Source organism: Cebidichthys violaceus, unplaced genomic scaffold (genome assembly GCF_023349555.1).
Source record: "Cebidichthys violaceus isolate CVI_PGR_0920_01 unplaced genomic scaffold, fCebVio1.0.p SCAF_49, whole genome shotgun sequence".
Taxonomy (NCBI): domain Eukaryota; kingdom Metazoa; phylum Chordata; class Actinopteri; order Perciformes; family Stichaeidae; genus Cebidichthys; species Cebidichthys violaceus.
In genome coordinates this window covers 1,486,858-1,513,591 of record NW_027176694.1, presented here as the reverse complement: position 1 = coordinate 1,513,591, position 26,734 = coordinate 1,486,858, and the positions used below count along the sequence as shown (strand labels likewise).

Sequence of the window (26,734 nt, the reverse complement as noted above, 5' to 3'; positions counted from 1 at the left end):
GTACAACAATTTCCATTATTTGTACAACGCAAATGTTTTGTTGTATCAATCCGAGATATCATCCACCCATAAAATGTGAAAGGTAGATAAATCTGATTTGGATAGTACGGGTATTAAAGATACAATTCATAAGACTCTCATTCCAGTCCATTTTTAATAATATGTATGAAATAATTATTTTCAACAATAGCCATTCAATGTATTTGCATTCTGTAATTGTCTCTCTCTCTCTCTCTCTCTCTCTCTCTCTCTCTCTATCTACACGATTCTTTCCATTGTTGCTGACTGAGTCCGCCATGCACGATACATTCAGAGTGCGCTGAACGCAACGCAGAGGAGAAAAGCTGATGCATGTGTGCCTTTCACTCGGGACAATAGAAGATTAGGATTACCGCGTCATTTTAAATGTCTTCTCGGAGTACCCTTCGCTAACACAGAGCGCTCTGGGCTGAGCTGTAAAGCGATACATCAGTTGCTCTTCCTCTGTTGCATTAGTCGCACAAAGTGTGTCCGCTGACTGCAATAGTTGACGTGTCCCTCTAAACAAAACTCTGGGGCCTGCTACGAGTTGATGGAAACATCTGATCCACACAATCACCTCAATCAGAGTCTTCAGCAGAGAGCGGTGTCGCTGCTCCACAGACAAAGTGCAGCTTCTCTGCACAGCCGTGAGATGAGGCTAGATGTCCTCTGGGCTCGCTCAGGAGTGGTCACTCGCCGACCGAATGCAATCGAGTGGTTCTATCTGGTCTGTCGCTCTTTTTCCTCTCTTCCTTGTGGTGAAGGCGTACTTGATACTGTGAGGAAACACGCAAAGCTGGACAACAAAAGGAGGAGAATAAAAAGCTACAAGCCCTTGTGTGCTGAGATCTACACTGGAATTAAATAAAGGAATATTAAGAAAGACATGTCTACAATATCTACATGCTTCCACTAGCTCAGATTATGGAAAACAACAATGTGTGTTATCATAATTATGCAGACGACACACACATCTACATAACTATATCACCAGGGGACTACATACAAGGGCTGGTTAAATGCATTGAGCAAATCAACAACTGGATGTGCCAGAATTTTCTTCAATTAAACAATGAAAAAGCAGAAGTAATTGTTTTTGGTACCAAGGACGAACGATTGAAAGTCAGCGCTGAGCTTCAATCACTGATGTTAAAAACCACAAACAAAGCCAGAAACCAGGTGTAGTTATGGATTCAGACCTCAACCTGAACAGCCACATCAAGACCATCACAAAATCAGCTACTATCACCTGAAGAACATATCAAGGATTAGAGGACTTATGTCTCAACAGGATTTTGGAAAAACTTGTCCATCATTTATGTTCAGTAGACTGGACTACTGTAACGGTGTGTTCACAGGTCTCTGTAAAAAGTCAGTCAGAATGCTGCCGCTTGAGTCCTCACTAAGACCAAGAAAGTGGATCACATCACTCCAGTTCTGAGGTCTTTGCACTGGCTTCCTGTCCAACAAAGAACTGACTTTAAAATCCTGCTGTTGGTTTATAAAGCACTGAATGGTTTAGGGCCAAAATACATCTCTGATCTGCTGCTACCTCATGAACCATCCCGACCCCTCAGGTGGTCTGGGACCTGGTCTACTTTCTGTTCCCAGAGTCAGAACTAAACATGGAGAAGCAGTGTTCAGTTCTTCTGCTCCACACATCTGGAACAAAGTCCCAGAAAGCTGCAGGTCTGCAGAGACCCTCAGCTCCTTTAAATCCAGACTGAAGACGTTTCTGTTTGCTGCTGCCTTTGATTGAACCACATTCAAGGATATTAATCAATTTCTGCATTTTACTACTGTATTTTATTTCTTAAACTGCACTGCAACCATTATTCTATGTTTAGCTTTTTAGTGCTTTAATGACTGTTTTTAATGTTTCAATGAATGCTCTTAATTGTTTTTAAATCTCCTTTTCTTTCGCCTTATGTTTTGATGCTTTTAATGGTTTTATGTGAAGCACTTTGAATTGCCTTGTTGTTGAAATGTGCTCTACAAATAAACTCGCCTTGCCTTGCTTCAGTACTCGGTTCTCAGCCTTTGAAAACTTTTTTCCCCTCACAAAACCAACTCTTAAGCATTAAAACTGATGTATGTATGTAATATTAGAGCTCAGGTAGGCTTAACCCATTTTCATGAGCGTCGGTGTAGGAAGAGGCTGAAGCAACGGCAACAAAACCAACTGTAAGGAAGGACACTCCTTTGAAAAGGAGCCAAAACCCTCTTTGCACTTGCATCCTTCTGTTTTCTGTTGTACGAACCCGACAGCCTTACAGCTTTTTTTTTATATATAAAGTTTTAAACCTATTTTCTACATTTCACATTCCTGCCAAACCATTCTTTAAAGAGGAGGAAGTCATAATGAGACCAATTTCACTGTGGAGAAGAATGGAGGAAATTGAATTATATGCCAGGTATGACAATGAATATTGTGTTTACATTCTAAAGTACCGTATATCCTGAGTAGCAGCTTGGAGGAGCACTTCCTCAGGCGATACATGCCCTCTTGTGCCCGCATTAACCATCTTTTTACCAATAATGTTTTGGCTAAAGTCGTCAGTTGTTCTTACTTCTCGTTGTGATGGTGAAGAAACCAGAAGAAATGACCCAGCCAGAGTCAGGACAGAGCAGGCAGATAGACGGATAGATAGAGGGGGTGAGTCTCGCTGCTGCAGGCCGGCCCAGGTAATGGGGCCGTAATGGGCTTTTATCAGCCGCACAGCTGATGGTTGGTGTTTGCCCTTCAGTGGAAAAGCAGTGCAAACAGGAAGTGCTGCATGGAGACATCCCCAGACGCCGGACGGTCCGGGATGAGTCATGACGCCTGCTGATGACCACTTCACCAAAAACAGGCTCCAATAAAGCACAGCTAACCTGCCCGTCATAAAGCACTCACATTGTGCCAATTTGGTGGCAATCCCTTTTATTTTACGTTGCCCGCACCCTGAATCAACCTAATGGCGCTGAATTACTTCAGCCTCGATGCACAGGTAAGAGGAAGTCTTTAAATGCATCCTAACAGCAATGTTCCCTCAGTGTGAGTTAGGAGCTGATAAGAAAATGGGATTTTTTTACACACCATCAGAAAAGCAGTGCTGACTGAGCAAAGAACCAGTTAAACATTAAGCAAAATGGAAACTGCGCTGCAGTGCTCTGAAGCAGCTTATTGATCAATAACGATCAAACACAACACACACACACACACACACACACACACACACACACACACACACACACACTACGATAGAGCTTTGATTCCAGCTCAGCCCTCGAACAAACCTTATAATGTTCACTAACTGGAATGAGCGTGGTAGACACCACAGTCAGTTCACGTTTTCAGTCAGCTGCTTACCTTCCTTTTTTTTTTTTAAAAGATCGCATCTTTAACCTGCATCCTAATTCATTCCTGTTCTTATCATGAGCTGCCAAAAGCACCTATGTGAGGAAGAGGAGGTCCGCAAAGGGACTAAGAACAACAAAAGCCTCGTGCCGTTAAATAACTGAAGCAGTAAGAAAGCCTGCTCACTAGAACAGTAGTGACAGAAGACGTAACGTCGCTGCCTGGTAACCCGAGTTGTCCCACGAGGGTCAGGAGTAATTGTGTGTTTCACGGGTGCACGGCTTCTTTGAAGTATCACTTGTGTCACTCGCGGGACCTCTAAGTCTGCTCCGTGCTGATCAATGGAGAGTGTTAAACATGAGGAACATCAATTAACTGCGGGAGAGGGAGCCGAGAGATCAATGGGACGAAGCCTCCGTAAGGTATAGGACTTCGCTGTGGATATTAAAGCATCAGTGAAACCGCAGATAGTCACGGTTGACATGTGTGCAAAAAACACATTCTTGCTGGGCATAGAAATTAGTTTTGCACAACGTCGGGTCAATATTGACCTTTCTTTGAAAATCCTTTGGTTGGTGCAGCCGTCATCTGATGCAGTTGAAATAATTTGGTATTTGTTGTACAGTAATAATCAATACTTTATTGACTCTGTAATGGGAGACTCGGTTAGAAATGACCGGATATCTATGAACACGATAAATTAGCAGTGTGACGTTTGCCAAACACCGAAATCTTTTCGACGAGTTGTACTTGAGAGACGTCGTCCATTCCATCGGTATCGAGGACACACAAACACACGAGCAGATGGACGGACAGAGACAGAGCGAGGGCGAGGTAGGGGTGGAGGAGAGGAGCGCAACCATTAGTTGACCAGAAGGGAGAAATGCGCTTGAGCTGCTGTGAGCAGCCATGTTTTAATGCTTGTGCTGAAATTGACGGATTGCGGCGCTGTGCACTTTCACCTTCTGTGACAAAGAAAAAGATAAAGAAGCTCTTTCTCAGAAAACAATGGAGCCAGAAGATCCAGCTCACTTCAAAGAGTCGTTATTCCAATCGCTGAATGCTGAATCAACTGGACAGATAACTTATGTATTTGAAAATGATTAACCGACTATCATCCTACGCTCACATTAAGGTATTGAATCTAACGAGCTAGAATAACATGACTTATGGCTGTCTTCAAAAAAAAGAGAGAAAGGAGTGAAATATGTTTAAAAAGCTAGAACACACGAGTCAAAAGTAAATCCAAAAGCGATCAGAGCAGAAAACTCCATGAGCGCTGGTTACACAACTCATTACAAGTGGAAAAGTTTCTCATCAGACTGCCACTGTGATCTGCAAATGACCATCTCCCTCCTGTCTGATGAAGTGAAGCAGGTCGTCAGGTACTGCTCTTGATTGCCTTGAGCTGAGCGCTGACACCTTCCCTTTCACAGTTCAGTTCAGGAGGTGGTATATATATATACCCCCCCCCCCCACACCCCCCCCGGAGAGATCGTAATTCTATACTGTTGATTTGATTCCGAGAAAAAGCAGATGACAGTGTGAAACCCACCTCCCAGCACCGGTACACCATGAGCACAAACACGAGCGTCGTCGCTGAGAATGTGAACAGTCGTAGCTCAGAGAGCTCAACAGAATACCAAAGCGGAAAAAAACAAAACAAACCCAAGACATGCTGAGGTCCTGTGGACCGAGATCCCATCAATGTGGTCAGCAGAGCAGACAACACCGTCCCTCATGATGAGGCCGGCGTCTAACTCATGCATGTGTGATGAGGCCACGACATTCTCAGCAACAGCACTCGTGGGTTTGTGCTCACGGTCTGTTGATGCTGGAAGTCAGCTGCAGACGGAGGGATGGGACGGCACCGTTCTCCACATCAAATCAAGAGGAGAGAATGGCGCTCTCTCCGGGGGAGACACCACCGCCTGTCCCGCTGCGAATGGGAAGGCGCCCCCGCCCAAAGGCTACGAGAGTAGCACGGGGCGAATTGTATGTATATTGAGTGTCTGTGAGGGGGAAGTATACGTGCTGGCTGTGTGAGGTGTTTGACCAGATTCAATGGGTTATCAGCCAAGGAGGAGCTTATTGGATTTCAGCCAATCGTGGAGCTGATGGATAGGCTGAGGAATGTAACTTTGGGGGGGGGGGGGGACAAGAGAACTGTAAATCCGAGGAGAGGATCAGACCTCCTCCTGACCATGGGGTAGACATAGTCTGGCACAGTTTATCTTTTCAAAGCTCAAAATCTCTCCACCAAACAATCTTTGAACGAGTTAAATAGTCAAGACATTTTGTAGTTTGCTTTAATTAGTTACAACTGAGTCAATTTGCTAGTGACAGTTATCATTATTGCCGTCAGAACTTAGACAGTTGCTGAGTGATTATTTCACCTCTTTTTGCTTGAGAAGACATTGCTAATAATTTTGAGTTATAGCCTTATCATTTGATTTGATTTATGCCTGTGACGGTTCAGAGGCCATTCTTGCCCCGTGAAGGAGCAAGAAGAAGGGAACCGTAACGTTGTCAAAGTGCGTAATATCGGATATTCAAACCTTTAGCAAACACACACACTTAGAGAAGCAGTTACAATCTAACTATTACCTCTTGTGCTGCAGCTATCTCAGTCAGTACACGGGGCCAAATGCTTCCTCTCTCTTGCATTTCACCTCAGCTCACCCTGAACACAATCGAGACTGACACACAAGGGAGAAAACAGACTGCGCTTGTCTTCCTTTCCCTATTTCTTGAACGTTCCATGCTCTTCCTACACAAACGTGGTCAATGTCTTGAAGGTTTTATTCTCTTGCAGAATGACTTGCCCTCTTCGTTATTACACTTTATTTTGCACGATCACATTTTCCCCAACGCGCAGCTATGAGAAGCCAACACACTGTAAGACAGTGATGTTTGGCTTTGGGTTGTTTGTCCACTGCACACGTTGTACGTAAGAAAAAAAAAAAAAAAAAAAAAGTCATCTTCACTGAGCTCCAGGACGCCTCGGTGACACTGATGGTTTCATTCAAGGTGGCAAAAAAAGACATCGAGGATGTTGGTTTCATGGGAAAAGTGAAAATGCAACTTTTGATTGAGCTTTTCTGATGTATTTTTTAAACACAGCTTGATTTATTATGCATGCAGCATGCATGAGTTACAGTATATATCCCTGCAGCTTAGATTAGAATTAAATCAGAGTTGTTACCTCATTAATAAAAGAATTATTTACACCAGCAATTGCTATTTACTCCCGGCTAATCCAATTTATCCCAATTTGTAAAAGTATTTTGCATTGAAATCAATCAAATTAATGTCAACAAACTCTGCTTTCATCTGCTGAGCTGCAGTATTACTACTTTTTAACCAGGCACACGTCACAACGGACGCGTCAGAGGGAAAACTTCTACTTAACAAATCACTCCAAACAAATGTCACGCCGCAGGATTAGCAGCTTTTCAGCCGGTGTTGTGAAGCAGAAGCCTGTCATTGTTGTGGAGGAGAAAGAAAAAAAGAAAAGAAAAGAAGATATCGAGTCAAGATAGCCGAGTTGAAGGAGCGACCTGTGAATGTGGATTTAAGGCTGTCAATTCAGGTTCTGCTGAGTTCTTGATCACACAATACTTTCTACTGATGGTTTTGGAGATTCCGAGGTTTCCAGGATAAAAACATTGATTTTCATTTTATGTGTCAGTTGTTTTTTTAATTCGTGGCCTAACACTGGGAGTGATGTCAACATGCATGCAAACTGGAATTCCAAATGTGGTTTGACCCCTTACCAAAGACTTCATCTTGTGATTCAGGTTCTTCTTCTGCTGCTGCTGCTGTTGTCTCCACTTCTTCAGGTTCAGGTGACGGAGCCTTTAACAGGAACACAAAAACAGATTGAAGAGGTGAGGCACTGAGGTGCCATGGCAACGGAGCAAAGACAGAGAACAACACAGACACAGGAGAGGGAGAGAGAGGAGAGAGAGAGAGAGAGAGAGAGAGACAGAGACACAGGAGAGAGAGAGAGAGAGAAAGAGAGAGAGAGAGAGAGAGAGAGAAAGAGAGAGCGAGAGACACAGGAGAGAGAGAGAGAAAGAGAGACACAGAGGAGAGAGAGAGAGAGAGAGAGAGAGAGAGAGAGAGAGAGAGAGAGAGAGAGAGAGAGAGAGAGAGAGAGAGAGAGAGAATTACATCTATTTAGACTTTCAGGCTTCATAATTGCAGCAGAATTATGCTCAGAGAACCCATTCATTAAACATTCAAAAGAAGGTGCTTCACTTTTTTAATCAGATTTGCCCAGTTTGATGCCAATTCTGAATATCTAATGTTTCATCAGTTGCATTCATCTGAATTGTGAGCAGGATTTATACTGTAAAGCAACTGGGTTATTACTTCTGTCTTTTGCATTAGTTAGACCCTTCTCAGCAATCGTACATGCAGACCGAAAAAAAACCCTCTGACAACTTTCAGCCTTTCATCAAGGAGTCAAAACAAAAGAAGGAAGGAAGGATAGCTGTAGTGACTAAGTAGTAGTCCTGTCAGCTGAATCTCTCCTCCAGGAAACAAGCAGCACAGGTCAACTGTTGCTGCTGTCACTGAGGGGAAGCTTATATTGATGAAAATAAAGATAAAGATGAATGACACCCTTTAAATCGTTCAATGGAAACATAGGCCTCGTCTTATCAGGCGTTCCAGATTTATGAAAGTATTGATTCGGCTGTGACTCCCGGTCAGCTCTGCTCTGATTCATGTGTCATGAATTAAAGATTACGCAGGCTGAATTGTTATTCCTAACTGTAAGTCCCTTATGTCATGTTCATTTCTTTCTATCGCTATATGACAAGTAAAGTAACTTGTTTCTGTTTAATGGTTCCAAGTGAACTAAATATCTGCATATGCTAATCCTCACATTTTAATAAATCCTCTTACTGGTTCCCCCCCCCCCCCTCCTCCTCCTCCTCCTCCCTGACTGACGACAATGCACACTCATGCAGGCCCGGCTTCCGCCCTCCGAGTGGGTTTGCCAACACCGGGAACCAACACTGGCGCTCACAAACTGTGGGCACACTGCTCACAATCACATGAGCATACGGAGGAGAGCAACTGTGACATATTCCTGTGAGCTGAGGGGAGGTGGACAAGTGTGGCGAGCGAGCACTTACCGACGCAAATCACGTAAAGAAAGGTCAACGATGTGGCGCGCTTTTGAAAAATTGTATTTGTCCATTGGCGACAATTACGTTAAACAATGGATGCAAATTAGTTTTGACGCGATGAGATTCGGAATTCGGTCAAACAGGCTCGATGCTGGATTCTCTGTGCTCTTTTCACCGTTTGGAGGTGGGCGGGTCTCAGCTGGAAACAAATCAAAAACTGATGACGTTTATTGGGTTGTTTTCGTCACCCTCAAATCCAATCTGATCAAACCGCGGCAGCCAAATTGCACGCCATTTGCACTGATACAGCTTACCTTATCACTGCATTCCCACAGTCTGTCTGGCACGTCAACATGTCTTCCCATGAGTAAGGCACTCGGTATTCAACTTTTGTTGGACTGTGTCCACGCACACCCACACGCAGAGATGCAGCTGTCCTCTATCTCAATTCAGCCTTGCTTTTTTTTTTTTTTGTAAGTGTAGAAAACAAATCCACATTCACATCGGAGCTGAGCCGCTGATGACTGGATGCTTGTTGAACTGGTATTGTTGGAGGCTGGGGGCAACTCATCGGACCGAATCCGCAAGTAATGGCTTTAAGAAGGGCCTTTTGAAATAACATTTTAAAAAAAAACATTTGTATCTTGACACAAGTGAAACCGATGAAATGTGGACAGGATTTGACCCCATCATTTTTAATCTGATGATTATTTCAGGCACTTGACTCAAACATGTCCACTTCTATCCCTGCTGGATATTACATGATGCAGGGACTGAGCTCTATGTTTCCATGAGCCCAGCAGATTGCAGTCAAGGGGCCCCTGGCCCAGTGCGTTGGAACGGCACCAAGCGCACTTTTGGTGAATTTCTCTGGAGTTGTGTACACTGTATCTAGCGAGCCACAGATTTACTACTAAGGGTCGCCAAAATAACTACTTAATAACGCCGGATTGTGTGGAGTGCATTTTGAAACTTTTAGGATCTAATTATTTAAAAAGTGGTTATCAAGTGTTCATACATAAACGTAAATTATTTGCTGATTAACAGACGACAGGCGTGTCTTTCCTGATGTAAGTCAATGGGGGAAAAAAAAAAAAAAGCATTTTGCTTAGGTTGTAATTCCATGGTTTGGCCACTATGTTAAACTTGCTCCCAACCCTGGCGCTCTTCCTGAGGGCTTGGTGAACGCGCAAATTTGTGTCCATTCATTGACTTTGTCTGTAATCGCATTGCACGAAAGGTTCGCTTGAAAGCTAAGACTAACTATCTCGACACGTTAAAAAAAACAAGAACAATGCAGTTGTAATATCTATGCCTGTCTGTTAGGATTTATTTTATATCGTGCATTAAGTGCATATTTCGGACCCCTTTGACAAGACTTTCATTTTAAAATGAATGCTTAAAAAGTCAAGTGCAAGCAGTGTTTTTAACAAACTCACTGAGCTAACATTAGCTTAACTAGCTAGTTAGCGAGAGCCAATAAAACCTGCCAGCCACAGCTAAAAATGACAAGCCTCTTTTCGGCTACCTCTTTCTGGAATCAAGGACCTTTTGTTTCAACAATGAATACGAATTGAAAGTGGAAAATCTGCCACCTTCACCACTGTATACGTGTCTCGGCTGTTTTGTTCTGCTTAATAGATATCAACGCTAATGTTAGTGAGCATATTTGCTCGTTTGAAGGGCGTCTCAGACTGGAACACTCAGCTGCGGGGGTTCCTGCGGCAGCTCCACTCAGCCCTCTGATCTCCATCCAGTACGAAGGGCGGTGTATGGGGTTCAGTGTGCCTTGAGTAGGTAGAGGGAAAGAAGAGTGCAGCCCATTCGAATGCCTTTTCAGGGCTCGGCTGATTGGAGACTTTCAAGTAATCCTCTTCGCCATCCGTGGTTTGGTAGCTGTGCCCTTCAGCGTTTCGTCCCGTTCACACTTCGGAGACGGATTGGATCATCTCCTTATCGCTAAGATATAAAGACACACCGTGTCTGTACCTTTCAAAAAAGGCCAGCTTTATGCCATCTCTTTCAAACGAGCACTTACTTTCGTGGTTCAAATAGATGAGGCTGTGAGCAAAGCCGTGGTATTCTCGATAACGACAGAGCACAGAGCGGACTTGAGGTGAGAAAAGTGGAATTATGAACGGAAAATACAGGAACAAGCCTGCTGGGCTGGTCACACCACACAGAGCGCTCTAATTGGGTACAACAGCAGAGCTGAAGCCTGGAGGTCTGCTAGCTGAGCCTCAAGCTCCCTCATCTGGAGACTGCGGTCTTCAATTCAGTAGTTCCAGCATTACGCCTCAATCACAACTAACATCATGGAAGGATTAACAGAGTGGCATCATATTGTGAAGAGGTTTTGAACTGCTGGAACCACATAAACAGCCTCCTTACAGCAAGGACCAAGTGCTAAGCGTTTGAAATCCACAAGCCCTTTTCAACAGGATTTAATTCATCTCATTACAACTTGATGCTTTAAATCCCATCTGCTGCGACCGTGCCTGGTGTGTGTGTGTGTGTGTGTGTGTGTGTGTGTGTGTGTGTGTGTGTGTGTGTGTGGATTCATTTTTCTGCGTAGCCATAGGTGATGGGCATCTCTTCCCGACTGCAGAAGAAGAACACACAATTTTGAATTTCTCCTATGCAAAATTGAAAGAGGCTCAAAAACCTGAGAGGCCTTGCTGTGACAGATTAAGGTTGACATTACTTAGGTTGGTGCGTTTATCTGATCTAACATAAGCTGATGTCGCAGTTGAGACTCTTTTTGTTGCCGTCAGTTAATCATCAATGAATTCTAGTATGCAATGCATGTTAGTTCATTGTTAATTCTTGAAAGGGTTGTAATATTTTCCTTTCCTTAATGCACCTCATCTACAGTCGTTTCTGTAAAAATAATTAGCAAACAACCTCATTCTTGACCTTGTTTGAGATTATTCCCCACATTTCCCAAGAGTCACTTGCAACACCATCTGAGAATATGAAGTGTGGTGTTATACTTGCAGGTGGAGAGCGCGCTGGTGATAGTTATAGCAAGCGCAATCATGTAGCAACAGCCAGAGAGAGAGAGAGAGAGAGAGAGAGAGAGAGAGAGAGAGAGAGAGAGAGAGAGAGAGAGAGAGAGAGAGAGAGAGAGAGAGAGAGAGAGAGAGAGTGACACTTTTTCATGTTCTTTTTCCAAGCTGAGAAAAGTGCACTCTCTATCTTCCCCGAGATGGATTTCTCTCCGGTAGTTCAGCATCAGGAGTGCACTACAACTTTGCAGCCTTAACACCACATCCTGATGTTTCCTGCTGGAGAAAAATTGATTCCTCTCACTGTAGCTGGGCAGGAAAAATCTCAACGTGACATGTGTTATACAACGTCTCTGGCTGCCAGTGATCTGCACAAACTACACAACGGTGTCAGAAACGCACGGTTGGTTGCAAGTGGAGTCATTTTAAAAACAGTGCGTTGTTGCATTTCTTTCAGTTAAATCAACCAAAATGCAATATGAAATGACTGAAGCATACAAAACGACTGAGTAAATGTCTATTTTCGATTTATTTATTGAAGAATTTGCAGGCTTCGCACGCAATGACGACTCATTCTGCCAACCTCTCTCGACACGCTCCGTGCCTCGGTCTGCGATTCAGTGTTGGCGACGCAGCGTTCGCTGCGTCAGGACAAATCTGCACCAATCGGCACCGACACATTTGCATTTAGGAAGTTCGGAGCGAACGAAACGCGTCTTTGATTCTAACCCGAAAACACAACATTAAAGAACAAGGGGGCGGTGCTACAACGAGTGTGATTTAAGGCTGTGAAATATCAGCGGTGTGAAAATGTCGGAGGTATTTTGTCAGAGGTGTGACAAAGTCGGCACGGGTACATTTTACCCTTCCCGAAGCGATACGGGACGGGGAAAGGGATCACGACTCGAGACAACAGCACCTGAACACAACCTGCTTTACTCTGTCTCACGCTGTGTTCCTGCTTAACCGTCACCATGACAACTGGCTGTTTTGCCAGACCTCTAAATTGACTTTGATGTCATGATAATCAAGTCTAAAGAGAGGGGGAAAAATAAGTCATAGGGACGGAGAGACATACAATTATAGAGCTGAATACACAATGTGGCTTTGGCACGACGATGCCGCCCCGACACCTCTCCTGGCAGCTTCGCACTTGACAAATGAATCCACTTCTCTCTCTCTCTCTCTCTCTCTCTCTCTCTCTCTCTCTCTCTCTCTCTCTCTCTCTCTCTCTCTCTCTCTCTCTCTCTCTCTCTCTCTCTCTCTCTCTCTCTCTCTCTCTCTCTCCAGAGTGTGCTTTGCAGACTAAGGAAACAAATCATCTTGTGGGGCGAACCGTCAACCTCCCTGCTGTTTCGGTCTCCCCCCTCTAGCCCAGTGCGCCGACACGATCGCCGCGCTCATTACGGGCAGCGGTGGAGGTAGTTTGGCCGCGAGCCAAACCACACAGGCAGAGCGGAGGTTGGTTTTCTTTTTTACCGCTGCAGCCCCACGGCCCCTAATGCTGTTTTTCTCTCTACACCACCTCTCGCTTCACAGTCTGCCCAAAAACGAGCAAGCAACCTCTTCATATCTGATCGCAGCCTCAGCCGTAATGGGCCAGACCCATTATTACATCCGCTGTCATTTTGAAAAGCTGTGACAAAAAAAAAGGACTTGAGCAGAGCTGGGGTTAATTACATGATGTCATTAAATTACATTACTGCCCCGGTTTAAGCCGGATCCTCCTCCAGACTTGGCGCACAGGACAGTGTCTTGCTTGTAATTTGTCCCAAAATCAAACTTAATCTCTCAAACATATTTGCTTCCCCGGCCAATTAAAAAGGCCTGTCGTGAGGGGCCTAACGACTTTGTTTGTTACAAAAGAGGAAAAGAAGAAAATCACACTTAATATCTTACTTCCTGTCCTACAACAGCAGCGAACACACCCGACGTTCATCCAGTTCGGAGCACGACTCAACAGCAACGCAAGAAGCAAGCGCGCTGAAGCGTCTCTCGGCATTTCACACCTATCAGTTTCGGAAGGAAAAACTGTGAAAAATCAGTCATTTCTAGATGGTGAGAAATTGTCGCTGCTGTGGGAACAATGATGCTACATGATCAATGTCCTGAGTCCTGATGACCACCGGGCCAGAGCTAATGGTTAAATGAGACCGGCACCTGGAGAGGTTTTAGTGTCAGCATTGATGCACACGGTCACCTATTTGTTGCCTCCATGTTCGAGGCTTGTGGTTTTGAGTGGGTTATTATAGGGCAACACCTAAGAGCCATAGAGACCTCATCATGCCCCCCCAAACAGGCACCCACACCGATGGGCACCGCACTCGTAATAATAGGGTCTTACTCCAGCGCAGTGGCCTTTGAGTCAAAATAATGCATCGATAGATACGAATGGATATGGATAGACTTTCCTCCCTTTCCTCTCCACAAGAAGAATCTCCATATGAAGCAATGAGGCGGCGCATTACTCCATAGATCGCTGCTGCTCGACACGTCTGAGAGTCGCGTATGAAGAGTCGCCTGTGGCGGCGTGATCACCGCGGAACCTGGATTCACGATGCAAGCGGCGGACGGTGAGAGAGTCACCGTGAACACGTAGGCGGCTCAGAAATACACCAAATCTCTTTTGAACGTTGACGAAAAAAACCCATTTCAGGTATACGGACCTTTGAGATAAATACACAAAGAAGAATTTAGTATTTCTGAACCGTGTTACACAAGCTGTGACTTTTTTCAAAAAGGCATTCAAGACACAGTAAAGTGGACTGAAGGCTGAAGGCAATAAATCGGAATGACTGAACAGAGTCCAAAGTCCTGCTGTTAAAGGCCAGCGTTCACACTGATAAGGTTAAAGGAAATTCTCCAGCACACGCTTCATTCTCAGGCCACCATTTTGACAAAGACAAACACACACACACACACACACACACACACACACACACGTCAAGATATTATGATTCCACATGCACAAAACAAAACATCGACACACCTGCTGCGAGGACTCTTACCTTGCTGCCTGTGGGTGACTCCCTCTTTCCTAGGTGCTGGCCCATGCTGCTGTCAGAGACTGTAGGAAAAACAGAGGAATGTGTTCACACCAGGAGAAGACTGTAAACAGCACATTACGCGAGCATTATGTCCTCCTCCTTATCTAAGCGAGAAGGGCTGCCTCTTGAGTGTGAAACTGTATCACACGCAGCTCTAAAAACACTGGTGCGTTCGCCAGTTCCTTTGGGCTGGTGTGAAAACTGTCAACGGAGCCCTGGTGCGGACCAATCAGCCGGACCAGGGGGCCGCTAGAAAAAAGGAGTGGTCTCGGCCCGCTTCCAAGTCCTGTTTATTTGCGCGAGTTGTCCGCAAGTCACGACGTCACGCGAGGTTAGCGGTTAAAATCCCCAGCTCCTCCCGTCAAGCGGACGAAAGGTAAACGGTAGAGCGCTTCAGATAAAGGATATTTGGAAACAGGGCAAAGTAGTCTCTTTCTACTGTAATATTACCAGGGGTCCGCTGCCTTTCACCTACAGAGAGTAGGACACAAGCACACCACTGTTAAAACTCTTTTTTTCACTTTCTGACATGCCTGCCTCGGTCCTGTCGGCCAAACCGATCCAACTGAATAGGCAAAAGCGCAACAGTTTGTTCATTTTGTTTCTTTTTCTGATGGTCTGCGGAGTCACCACTGCTTTGAAACCATAGACTGCATATAATATGTGGTTGTAGTCACCCATTGGTTTCGATCTGACTCTTTGAAGCCTCGAGTTCGGGCATTTTGGGTCGTCAATCACAAGGATGCCATTCCCTTAAGCGTACACTGCTTTATCGGCTATTTGACTCCAGAATTCAATGGGATGAAAATCATGCTGTATCGAAGAAGACTTAATAAGACTTAATATATTATTAACTCATGTTTACTGAGGTAAATCAAGTGAAAAGTAGGGTCATTTTCTCATAGAGTTCCGTACAATCGCACTTCTTTTTGAAACGAGAGGAGTCGCCCCCTGATGGCCATTAGAAAGAATGCAAGTTTAAGGCCGCCTGTGTAAAAACTTGAATTACAATATAGGTAATTGTGCAGCACTAAGAGGGGAGGGCTGTCAGTGATTACTGCGTCACTGCATCTCTAAACAACAGTGTGTCAAACTAGAGGGCTGCAGCAATAACTCCAATAAAACAGAGAGCAAACTGACTGACTGCAGGCAGCGGGTGTAAAGTCTGAGAAAAGCACCTACATGTCCTGAAAGTGAGAAACGTGTGTGAAGTAAGGATAGGCCTCAGGTGTCTGAGCTCAAAGCTCACAAACAACATAAAACCAACCGAGAACTTTCATCCTCATAATTCAATAACTGAGGCAAATAAGAACTGTCGGTTTGTTTAAAGGTGCAAGTGAGAAATTGTTTTTTTATCAAACTGTAGTGCTGAATATCGCATGAATCAAAATCTCAGCTGGCGCCTACAATTCAAAGAAAAAGTTTTCCCTCTCCTTTACTTTCAAATAATCTTTCTGAGCATTTTTGGGCTTCTAGGAGAGTTTTTTTGCAGACATCAAAAAAAGGCTTTCATCATATTTGGCACCTATTTTCCTTTTCTGGAACATGTAAAAGAAATTGTAAAAAAATGCTGATGCTACACTACAGTTCATGCAAAAAAAAGAATGTGCGGTTCATATAGGGTGTGTTGATGGGCCACACTGATGTTGGAACAGGCGTCTAACACTATGGCAAGAAGGCAGGAAGCTGTCCATACTGACGCCAACAATGGCGAAAAATGAATTCAACTGCATGATTGCAGTATGTGTCAGTCTTTATTATTCAAATTTCAAATGATACCAAGCCTCTCACATTCCCTACTCGCAGGTCAATCAATCCGAAGGATTAAAAACAATATGCTAATAAGGCCTTTGAACAATCACAATGAAAAGAAAAAAAAAGATTAAATCATGACCTGCTCATTACATTCATGTTCACGCACGCGCTGGAATTAACACTACATTTCCACGGTGAATACATATGAAGCATTGAGAGACGCTATTACATCATTACACTGTCCTCTGAACAGGGAGCACAGGGGAGCAATGTTTACCACGGGCAGCAGCTTTAGCAGCGCTTCAACAATCACTACAGCAATTAAAAAAAGAAAGGCTCCCAGGAGCAAAAAAAAAACACTCGCAAATCTCTTCTAACACGAGCGAGTTTCCCTTCTGATAATCAGTCTGATGATAACGTGGCCTAGCGCTGCCTCTCTGGAGCTCATTAGTGAGGGACATTTAACAGCCCTGAGCATTTTGTTTGGCTACTTGTACGCAGCGGAGTTACTGTGAACACATATTTGCCACTGTGTTCACCAGCTAGTCGCCAACTGTGTCTGTACGCTCTACGGTGCAGAGCAGGTAGCGTACAGTGGGGGGGGGTTCCTTCTTTTTTTGGATGGAAACGAGGTCGGTGAAGTCGTTGAGGTCGTTGAGAGTGAACCAAAACGGTCATGGTTAGGGTAGTCAGTGATTAAGCCCAGTTTAGCTAACTATCCAGACGTCCATGCTAATGCTAACAACCAGCTAACCAACAGAACCAGCTAACTGACGCTCAACCGGGCAGGGGAGAGCATCACGACAGTCACGCTTGCAAATGTCGGGGACAAAAAGTACTTTTTTAACAAATCAAAAGCTATGTAGTTTCTAAATTTCCTTTCTTTGGTCGTAAACCCAATTCACCAGGAGAAGTGAATTGTTAAAGGATTTCCCGGGCCGGTTAAACAGTCAATGACAGTATTTGTGCTTTGTTGAGATATCTGTTCCACGTGAGCCGGTGTTTTCAGCAGCTTGGACTAAATCCAGTGAACAAACAGGGCTTGGCTCACCCCACCCGTACACGCTCATAATCTCCACTAAAACCACTAAGTCTGAAGCATGTCGAGAGATCGATGAAACCCATTTCATGTTTACTCGGTAACGGCGATTCGCTCTTGAAGGCTACCGCCCTTTTTGATGATGCAAGAAAAAAAAAAATTGTGTTTAGGCTCCACAAAGTGCTAGATCTGCCCATATTGACTGATCCAACTTTGAAGACGCACAACACGAGATTGGCAGCATTTCGATTGCCTCTCCAGGGCTCTCAACATGTCGACGCCAGAGCCAAGCGGCTCGTAGCTAACGGAGCCAACGGCGGACTAACGGCAGAACATGTCGTCAGAGCTAACGGTGTTTACCTGAAGACGAACGGGGGAGTTTGGTGTTACGCTTCCGCCATGACGGCGTCATCAGCTGTAAACCGCCATATGACAGCAGTGCTGTAAGCTAGCCGGTAGGACATTGTAACACAGGACATATTAACGCTCTGAATGTTGCACATTTGTTCCTTTTAAATAGGCCTAAGCTTGTTCTGTGGCGGAGTTATCGCTTAGGTTGCACCAACAACTGCTTCAGTAAGGCTTTAAGCAGCTTAAAGAAATGAAACGCCCCTGGCTCACATGAAACTGTCACCGTTCCTGAGAGAATATCGCGCAATAAACTTCCAAAGGAAAACAGAGCTTCTAGATTAGAGGATATATATATATATATATATATATATATATATATATATATATATATATAAAAACGAAACATCTGCACACAGCTAATTCTCCGCTGGATGCTACAGACAGCCATGAGATCTCTGACACAATTTGAAAGCTAGTGACTTTTAGAAATGAATTAGCATTCTCCAAATACACAAGAGCTTAACATTGATTAGCTCTATAGAGAAATATCGGTGAGAAAAAAACCCTCACAAATACATTTTTAGAAAGCCTTTGTGAACTGAGAGAATGGGTTGAGTCGTAACGGTCATAGAAAGCACAAATAAAAAGGTGAAACTCCCTGTTGATTAAACAAAGAGCCACAGTGATGTTGTCGGCGGCTGTGCATTCAGGTTAGCGTAAAAGCTGAAATCCACTTTGATGGACACGGGGAGACACGGCAGGGATTCTAGTGCATGAGTGAGGCCTTGTAGCCGGTTTCGCTCTCGAACGTTACACAATCAGAGCCGAGATCCTGCAAGGACTTGCAAAAGACAGTTGCATAATAGAGTGCGAGATGCAGAGAGAGGAGGAGGAGGAGGGGGAGGGGGAGGGGGAGGGGGGGTGGGGCTGTGATACAAGGCTGCAATTACAACGGTCCAGCTGTACTTTTTGCATGTAACTAAAAATAAAAAAAAAGAACACACTTGTTTGCCTACTTTTCAGAGACAGGAAGGCAAAATGAATGTAATCCCCTCCTTCGCAGATTAACCCATGCGTTGCTGTTAATTGCCAGGTGTGTCTGAGTGCATCTTTTTTTTTTTTTTGGAACATTTTGTTTTTTTTTTCCTGTTAAATACTCCATTAGGGTGGTAAAAGCTCTTATGATGGGGCGGCTACATACGGGCCAGCACCTGGAAGAATCCATTATCACACAGCACTGCGGCACATTTGAGCAGTTATCCGTCTGAGCTATCCATCACATGGAGCTCTTTCAGCTCATCCAGTTCAAGATTCTTCTCATCACATACAAAGCCCTCCATCACCTCGACCCCTTCGGACCTTTCGGACCTCCTGCACGGACACGCTCCCAACCTCAGATCCGCCGACGCTAACCTCCTAAAATGTATTATTATTTCAAAAAAAGCCAAAACCCTGCATGTCGACATTCAAACAAACCTCCTACCTAGTTTTCAGTTTGTAGCACATACTGGACCTGTTTTCTGTTCTCTTTCAGGTTTCAGTTTCCCACCTTAACAATGGAACAGAGATCATTAAAAAAAAAAAAGAAGTGGTAAGCGAGGATTGCAGAACAGCCAAAGGATCAGTACCTGTAATGAAAACCAGCCGCCTGCTGCAACTTTGGCTCAAGTAGCATGAAATCAAGCGATAAAAAGGACAATCCCTCTGTTTCTCAGTGAGGGTAGAGGAGCTGCAGCTATTTATTTCACTGACTGTACGTCTGTGAGGATGAGAGGGATATTACCTTGCTGAAACATAAATCTCCCTGTCAGGATCAGATGAACGCTGTCAAAGAGGGAGAAGGGATTACTCTACGACAACCGCCGCAATAAAACTCTTGGGAGCAATCAGGTTTGGAAACAAATATCATCCCACACAATGAGGCTTGCTTTATCACCCCTGAACATTTGAAACAAAGCCAAAGCAACATTTCTCCGATGGATTTCACACCAGTGGGGTTTTGCCCTGCCTGAAGGACACTCCCACAAACCGAGGGTCGGCGAGGAGCCAAGTAAACAATGTGGCGCCTTTTCATTGTTTTTCTTTTCTCTCTCTCTGCAGCTTGTTAGTACATCAAAAAAGTCACCCGCTAAGTCTGCAACACAAGCATCCAAGGCCAACTCTCCCATCAAGACGGCGATGGAATAAACTCCACGGCGGCGAGGCTTTTGTTCTGTTGGGATTTAAGAGGGTCACGGACTCCACTAAGACAGGCTCAAGCAGAAAAAAACAGTTCTATCACATTATCATAGATTCATACATCCTGTCGGGTAATGCCGTTATTACAAAAGTTCAAATACAGGCCGGCGTCTTAACGATTTCTGTCCGAACAGCTTCTCTCTAGATCCGTTCCAGCAGCAGCGTTCACCAACCGACCCCACAGCGCGCGCGTTCCGCCGTAAAACCACCGCAGCGCATATTTGATTTGATAAGACGCCTGCCTGGCACGCACAGCGCGCTGACAAACCTATTTCTTTCAGTGTACCGCTGCAGCTGTAAGCGGGCCGGATCACGTGCGCGTCTCGTCTGCCGTCGCCTGGCTCCTTTGTTTCGCTTTAAAGTTCTTGCTCTTGCGCAAGCGAGACGGGGAGACGGTTTCTTTTTTAAAACCCTCCGGCTTGCCCTCGGTGACTGCACCGTGTTGCACTCTGCTGAGAGTCAATTACGTAATGAATGTGGAGCCTGTGAATGTGTGCAGAGTGTAGAGGGGAGGAGAGAGGACAGGAGGGAAGAGCGATAGGACCGGGGTTGCACATTGGCTTTCCGTCGGTAAGAAAAGGACTATCCTCTTGGGCAAGAGATTCGAGGTGAAAGGTCAACATCTGTCCCCGACGGATGACATCTTCTTGCGCAGATAGAGGCGACTGCACGCTGCAGGAAGCCTGACTTCCTCTGCCTCTCCCCCTCTTTCTGCCTCGACTCGACGTAGCCTGCGATCGCTTTGAGATGACGGTTTGGTGAGGTTATCACGGCGGCATGGATGTGATCTATCTCTGGTAAACAGCCTTCACGCTACAGAAGCAATCCATCGGGGATGTAAACTGCCGCGCAAGTGATTGGCCGACGCTACTTTGACAGACTGAGCCCCATTCAAATGACTGAGAGGCCTTACATCACACTTGCTAAGGAGAAACTCTACCCTGCTATACAAGAACAATGCTGTTTCGTTATCAACGTTTTTGCAGCTTGAGCAAAGTAGCGTATTTAAGAAGCTTTTAGAATAAGGTTCTCGTCAGCGCATTCAAACAACATTTGCTTAATTAGCTCATTGGCTACGGCTGATTCAAATCGGACAGCAACAGAAATAAGACTCCTGTGCTTGTCTTCCTCCGTTTCGTTCGAATATTCCACAGTATTTGGATTTTTGAAAACAGAGAACAGAAAGCCAGTCAGGCTTGGCCACAGTGACTGAGGCCTAGTATCGATCGATGACATTTGATGAGTCAACAGTTTTCTTAGAAGGTGTTGCGCTTAGTTCCCAACCAGAGAGACAAAATAACAACTCCACAAAAAAGAGAAAAAAAAGCAATCGTGACCTTCACCACTCCTCCAAGACAGAAGTGAATTCAGAGTTTTGTCAACTCAGCGACCAATCAGCCGCGAGCGTCTGGCTGAACTGAAGCAAGTTGGTCCGTGGGTCCCAGCTGCCCGTCTGAAACAAGAGCGCCGCTGCTTCTTTACTGTAGATTTCCATCTTTTGTTTTGACGGAAAATAATTGCTCATTCCATCTCTTTCTTGTGCGCGCACACACACACACGCGCACGCGCACGCACACACACACACACACACACACACACACACACACACACACACACACACACACACACACACACACACACACACACACACACACACACACACAGATGTTGTTTTCTTGCGTCTCCACCCTCCCTTATCACTTCTGGGTGCAAAAAAACAAAACAAGATAGCGACTGTCAAAATGCCAAACGCGAGGCTTCAAAACAGCACTACACAATGCAACTATGTGACTATGTCCACATCTTACATACAGTCAACGGTACAGTCGGCTGTTATTCTGCATAATTTCTTTACATTTCTGGAAAAAAATAAACACAGTGGGACTTTCCATCTTGACTTTAGCGGAAAAACAATACCCCCAGAGGGTTCAATGCTGTGTATAGATATTGCCTTTCAAGCATATCCTCGTTTCGATCTGTTATGCATGGGCACCTCCTGCCCGTCCCTGGGGTGTCCTAGTGATGACGCCCCGGGCATGAACCATAAGCTCAATGCTCCTCGATAGAGATACACAACCGCTGCCACCTGGGGTTTGCTGTCTATTAATCCAAGCTGCGACCTCTCGACTCGGATCCGGAGGCAAAATATTCAGCGGAACCATCTGCTGCTGTGATCCCTGCGAAGGGAGCTGACACGCCGCATGCTGTGACACCACTGCGGATAACACCACTGCGGATGACAGTGAAGCACCCCCCGAGTTGACAGGCAGCAACCACGCCTTGGGCAAAAAAAACAAAAAAAACAAAAAAAACAAAAAACGATTGCGTGTTTCGCAGAGGTGTTCGTGTAGCAGGTAATGTGACTCAACCTGTCCTGCCAAGAACAGGCGCCGACAGGAGGGGAAGTGAGAGAAGAGAGGAAGTTTGTGAGTCTGCGAGGACGGAAGTTGACTAACCTCAGTGTATCACCTGCAAAACACAGATATAGAGTGCAGTCACACACACATTTAGTGGGAAAACATCACTCAGTATGGGACTTATAATAACTTTTTCTTTTGCTTAACCGTCTGCAAAACTACACTCACGGCCTGCTGGTATAAGCCCGTCTTGTAGACGAAGCAAAGGAATGCAGAGTGACACACGTGACGGCTGAGCAAACCTCTTGGTATGTTCTTTTCCCGGGCTGAGCTGAGGCAAATCCAAATGGAACGCATTCCTGCTGCTTTTCCCACCTCAGGTAGTCGCAGGCCAACCGAGGCTCCTCCTCAAACTATGCGAAGGTTAACCCACAACCGCCGGCATCCCGCTACGCACACGCGTTTTAATGTCTCCTTAGTAATCCTTGACATGCCACCAAAAAAAAAAAAAAAAAAGAAGCTACAAGATCATCACAAAGAGAGTTCCATCACTGCAGTGAAACTGTGTCGAAAGAGACACACTCGTACGATAACGCTGCCATGCGTGACCGTGACGAGGGGAATCGTCCCATTACACGGTGCGCCTGATATGTATTGGAGAAAAAAAAAACACACATCTTGAACAACTAACATGATCTGCTTTGTGTTCTCTCCTTATCAGATAAAAAAAAAGCCACGGTGGGGATTAAACCTACATGTAGTTCGTATGAAATGGAGCCAGAGGTTACCTTGCCGAGCGTTCCCTGGCTAGAGGACATCCAGGGCTGCAGGCTTTAATAAATCAGTGCAGTTTAGACGTAAGCAGCCACTCATGCGTGAGTACTTTATTTATAGGCCGTGCATAGAGGCGACGGTAAATGAGCATGTCGCTGCGTTGAAACCCACTTTGTCTCTTTGGTTTTTTTTCTTAAAAAGAAACTTAACAGACTGTGTGTAAACATGACCATCCTTATCGTGGCATAGAGTCTTTTACTGCCGTTACATCTTGGCAGCTCTCCTCTTCAACAGACCAACGGGGCAGCGATCAACAGTTCAACACCTGTACAGTGTCTGATACAGGCCTTCACTGTTTTCTTTTATGTAAAGTCAAGCAACAAGTTAAGCTTGCTGTTGGCCAGTCTTAGCTTAGGATGCAGAGTGATGTAATACTTCATTTCCTCCAGGTTTCACAGTGTAGCCGAAGACAGAAAATACAATATATTGAGACCACTAACACTGTTGCGTAATGTTCATTTGTCATTGAAAGCGCCTCAAAATATAGATGTCAAACTCCATTTAAAAATCTTCAAATTTAAATAAAGACACAGTTTGATGCACGATGACGCGCATCGTTTCACATTATTTATACTTTATAAGAATCGTCACGCGGATCTGATAAATTCGGCATATATATGATCCGCCTTTTAAAACGCACTTTCAATTAAGTTCCAAATGAATCCCGTTGGTCCAAGGGTCCACCGCTAACCAAACACACGGGGGTTTCCGGTAGCAAACAGCTACGGAGCAATGATACATTTCTGAATTTTATTGGGTTAAAGTCCTTTTTGGCGCGCGCTGTGTACGCCGAATTGAAGACACCCATCTAATGATTGACATCAGCCTTTAAATCCGTTCAGCACAGCGCGTTGTATCGCCACTAAGCGAAAGAAGCGTTAAACTTGCGCGGACTGTTACCTGTGATTGGTTTAACGAGAGAAGGCAACAGGGCGGGTGGTGGTTGTAGTATTGGTGGTGAGGGGCGGGGGGGGGGCGCGCGACACTGTCAAAGCACCTGACAAAGCAGTGACAGTCTGGTGACAGTGACCCTAACTAAACAACATTTACATCGACGTGGACGAGCCAGAAAACGACATTCCTGACATATTTCCCTGCAGGGTTTCGAAACGGACGTTACGCGTAGTAAACAAGTCGACGTGATAGCATGTTTACAAACGTTGCACCATGCATTTTGCCCCCCCACCACCAAAAAAAAAGCAGTAACGTTGTGGCGATAGTAACGTATGTGTGTGACTCTCTTTACATTGACTTGTTCGCCTCGTATTAGTTTTTTTAGTGTGTGTGTGTGCGTTAATTTTGACCATATCGACTGTGCACATACCCTTCTCCGGTTTTGTCTGTGCCAAATGCATCCACAGCTGAGCCTTGTACTGGATGCAACCAACTGTCAGTCTTCCTTCAGAAACGCGGCCGACGGTGGTCGTCAACAATAAACGCCTTTTTTTCCCCTTTATGGTTCGCCGTTTGCAGTAATCACTTAAGTGTCTCCGTATCAGGGGAGGGGGAAAAAAGGAAAAAGAAAGAAAAAAGAAACGTGTCACGGTGCTTCCTGATTTAGGTACTGTGGCGGTGATGTTGTTTGTAAGGGGTGGGGCGGAATGCAGCTTTTAGTCCGCCAAGAAATATGTGGCTGGAAAGCACGTCGGTGCACGTCTGTGCATTATTAGTAGCTCGTGCTTCTTGACAGGGATGGTTAAATAAACGCCGCGAGACAGACTCGTGATTTTTTAAATAAGATCTCCCCCCGCCCAAAAAAAAAGGACTCAAACAGTTTTGCTGTGAGACATCTCGTTTCCTGCTCTGCTTTACTGTTTGGCTGCTGCCTGCACCATACAGGCAGCCAGCGGGAGGGGTCCAGTGCTTTTGCTCAAGGGCAGCGGGGCACTGTTGTTGAGGGAGAGGTGGGTGACTACCAGTGACGTGCGGTGAGGTTCGTGTCTGGTGAGGCACTGACACTACATGAATCAGATTTACAAAGATATGAACCCAATAGAGAAGCTTAAATCACCATTCAACTGGCAGCTTGCACATTGACTACTGGTTGTTTTTCATATTTCATATCAGCATTCTTTACACACACATTGGTAAAGTACATATTTGATTCCACCGGGAGCGTTTCAGAAGCGGAGCGCTCGCGAGCGCCACCCGCGAAAATCGTGAGATTCTGCGATAAAGTGCGTAACAACCCCGGATGTATAAAGAGGAGAACAACAAACACATAAAAGATTACTTTACCTGTCCGACGTTGAATTGACGTTGATTTGGTCATATTTTCATGTTTTTTGAGACATTTTTAAGCTTGGATATTGAATCTTACATGTTCGCGGTCAAAGCTAAATATAAGAAGAAGAAGAAGAAGAAGAAGAAGAAGAAGAAGAAGAAGCGTAGAAGAAGAGCAACGACAGAACAGGCATAACCCCAACCCGTGGGCTCTCGCACGCCCTCTTCAGTGAGGCAGAGGTAGTGTTTGCCTCCCCTCTGTGCTCTTTAAATATGTTCTACACAGACGTGAAATACATTACCTATTCTATGTAAAGAAAGGACATAGAATAAAAGTGTCTACTGATATTACAGTGGTGACAAACAATGAGAAAGCAAAAGGCACACGCTCAAACCTTGACTTGTTCGCTTCAAGGACCCTGATGCGAGGAAGAAGGATGGTAGCCGACCCCTCTCACCCTGGACACAAACCGTTTGTGTCCCTTCCATCTGGCAGGAGGCTGAGGTCCATCAGGACCAAGACCTCACACCACATGTACAGCTTCTTCCCGTCGTCAGTCGGGCTCATAAAGAAAGCCCGGGACCCCCACTGACTCCGTCATCCCCGGGACAATTTTATTTATTTATACTCACTCGACACTTTTAACATTTCACTCGTTTACAGTCCTGTTATCCGTTTGTTGTGCACTTTATTTGATATTCTTTTTTATATTCTATTGTCATTTTTAATATGTTCTATTTCTTACACCGTCTTGATTGTTTGATGTTATTGTTTGTTTGTTATTGTTTAATGTCATGCACCTTCCGCCATGACAAATTCCTTGCAGGTGAAAACTTTCTGGGCAATAAATGATTCTGATTCGCTGTCTTCAAAATAACATAAACCTAAATCAATATTCTCTGCTCCGAAATATTAATCTTACCTTACTTTTTGAGAATATTTAGGAAAAGATTATTTAAAAATAAATAAATTGTATTAGTCCTGGAGGCAAGGGCTAATACTTTTTATTCAATTGGAATGAAATTAAATATAATATCAGCAAATATTGCACACAAGTGCTCTTAGAAGGAATACACAACAAGCGGTGCTTTATTTTTTCACACTTAAAATAAATATTTTCTTTGCTTTATTGTCCCTCAGAAACACATCCTCAAGTGATATTAACACAAATAATCTCCACACTGTGTGAGCCATGGAATCCCATTTTCTGGTGCTGTTTACGGATGAAATAATACTTTTATCACCTCAAGGCACCAGAGTTCTTACTTTATCCTCTGTGAGTACCGAAGCAGAAACTGCTAAAACTTCCACGATGCTAAAAAAAAGTGAAGTTCAACAGTGAGCGGGCCTCAGAGATGAAACTCCAGCTTTTTGAAGCT

The 26,734-nt window shown here is 44.7% G+C and overlaps 1 protein-coding gene across 3 annotated transcripts in view; it reads right to left on the bottom strand.

The window, feature by feature from the left end:
• Positions 1-25,418, bottom strand: part of LOC137887252 (myelin basic protein-like) — a 37,716-nt gene extending 12,298 nt beyond the window's left edge. Inside the window, exons 1-3 of one of the 3 annotated variants that reach the window (XM_068730098.1) lie at positions 25,370-25,418; positions 14,519-14,577; positions 7,138-7,219 (exon numbers count right to left, since the gene is read on the bottom strand). In XM_068730098.1, the coding sequence (XP_068586199.1) occupies positions 7,138-7,219; positions 14,519-14,577; positions 25,370-25,403 (175 nt within the window). In that variant the 5' untranslated portion in view covers positions 25,404-25,418. Of the gene's footprint in view, positions 1-7,137; positions 7,220-14,518; positions 14,578-19,827; positions 19,886-24,455; positions 24,709-25,369 lie in introns of those variants that run through there. The other 2 variants (XM_068730099.1, XM_068730097.1) reach the window with 2 other exon arrangements.
• Between the last annotated feature and the right edge of the window lie 1,316 nt (positions 25,419-26,734).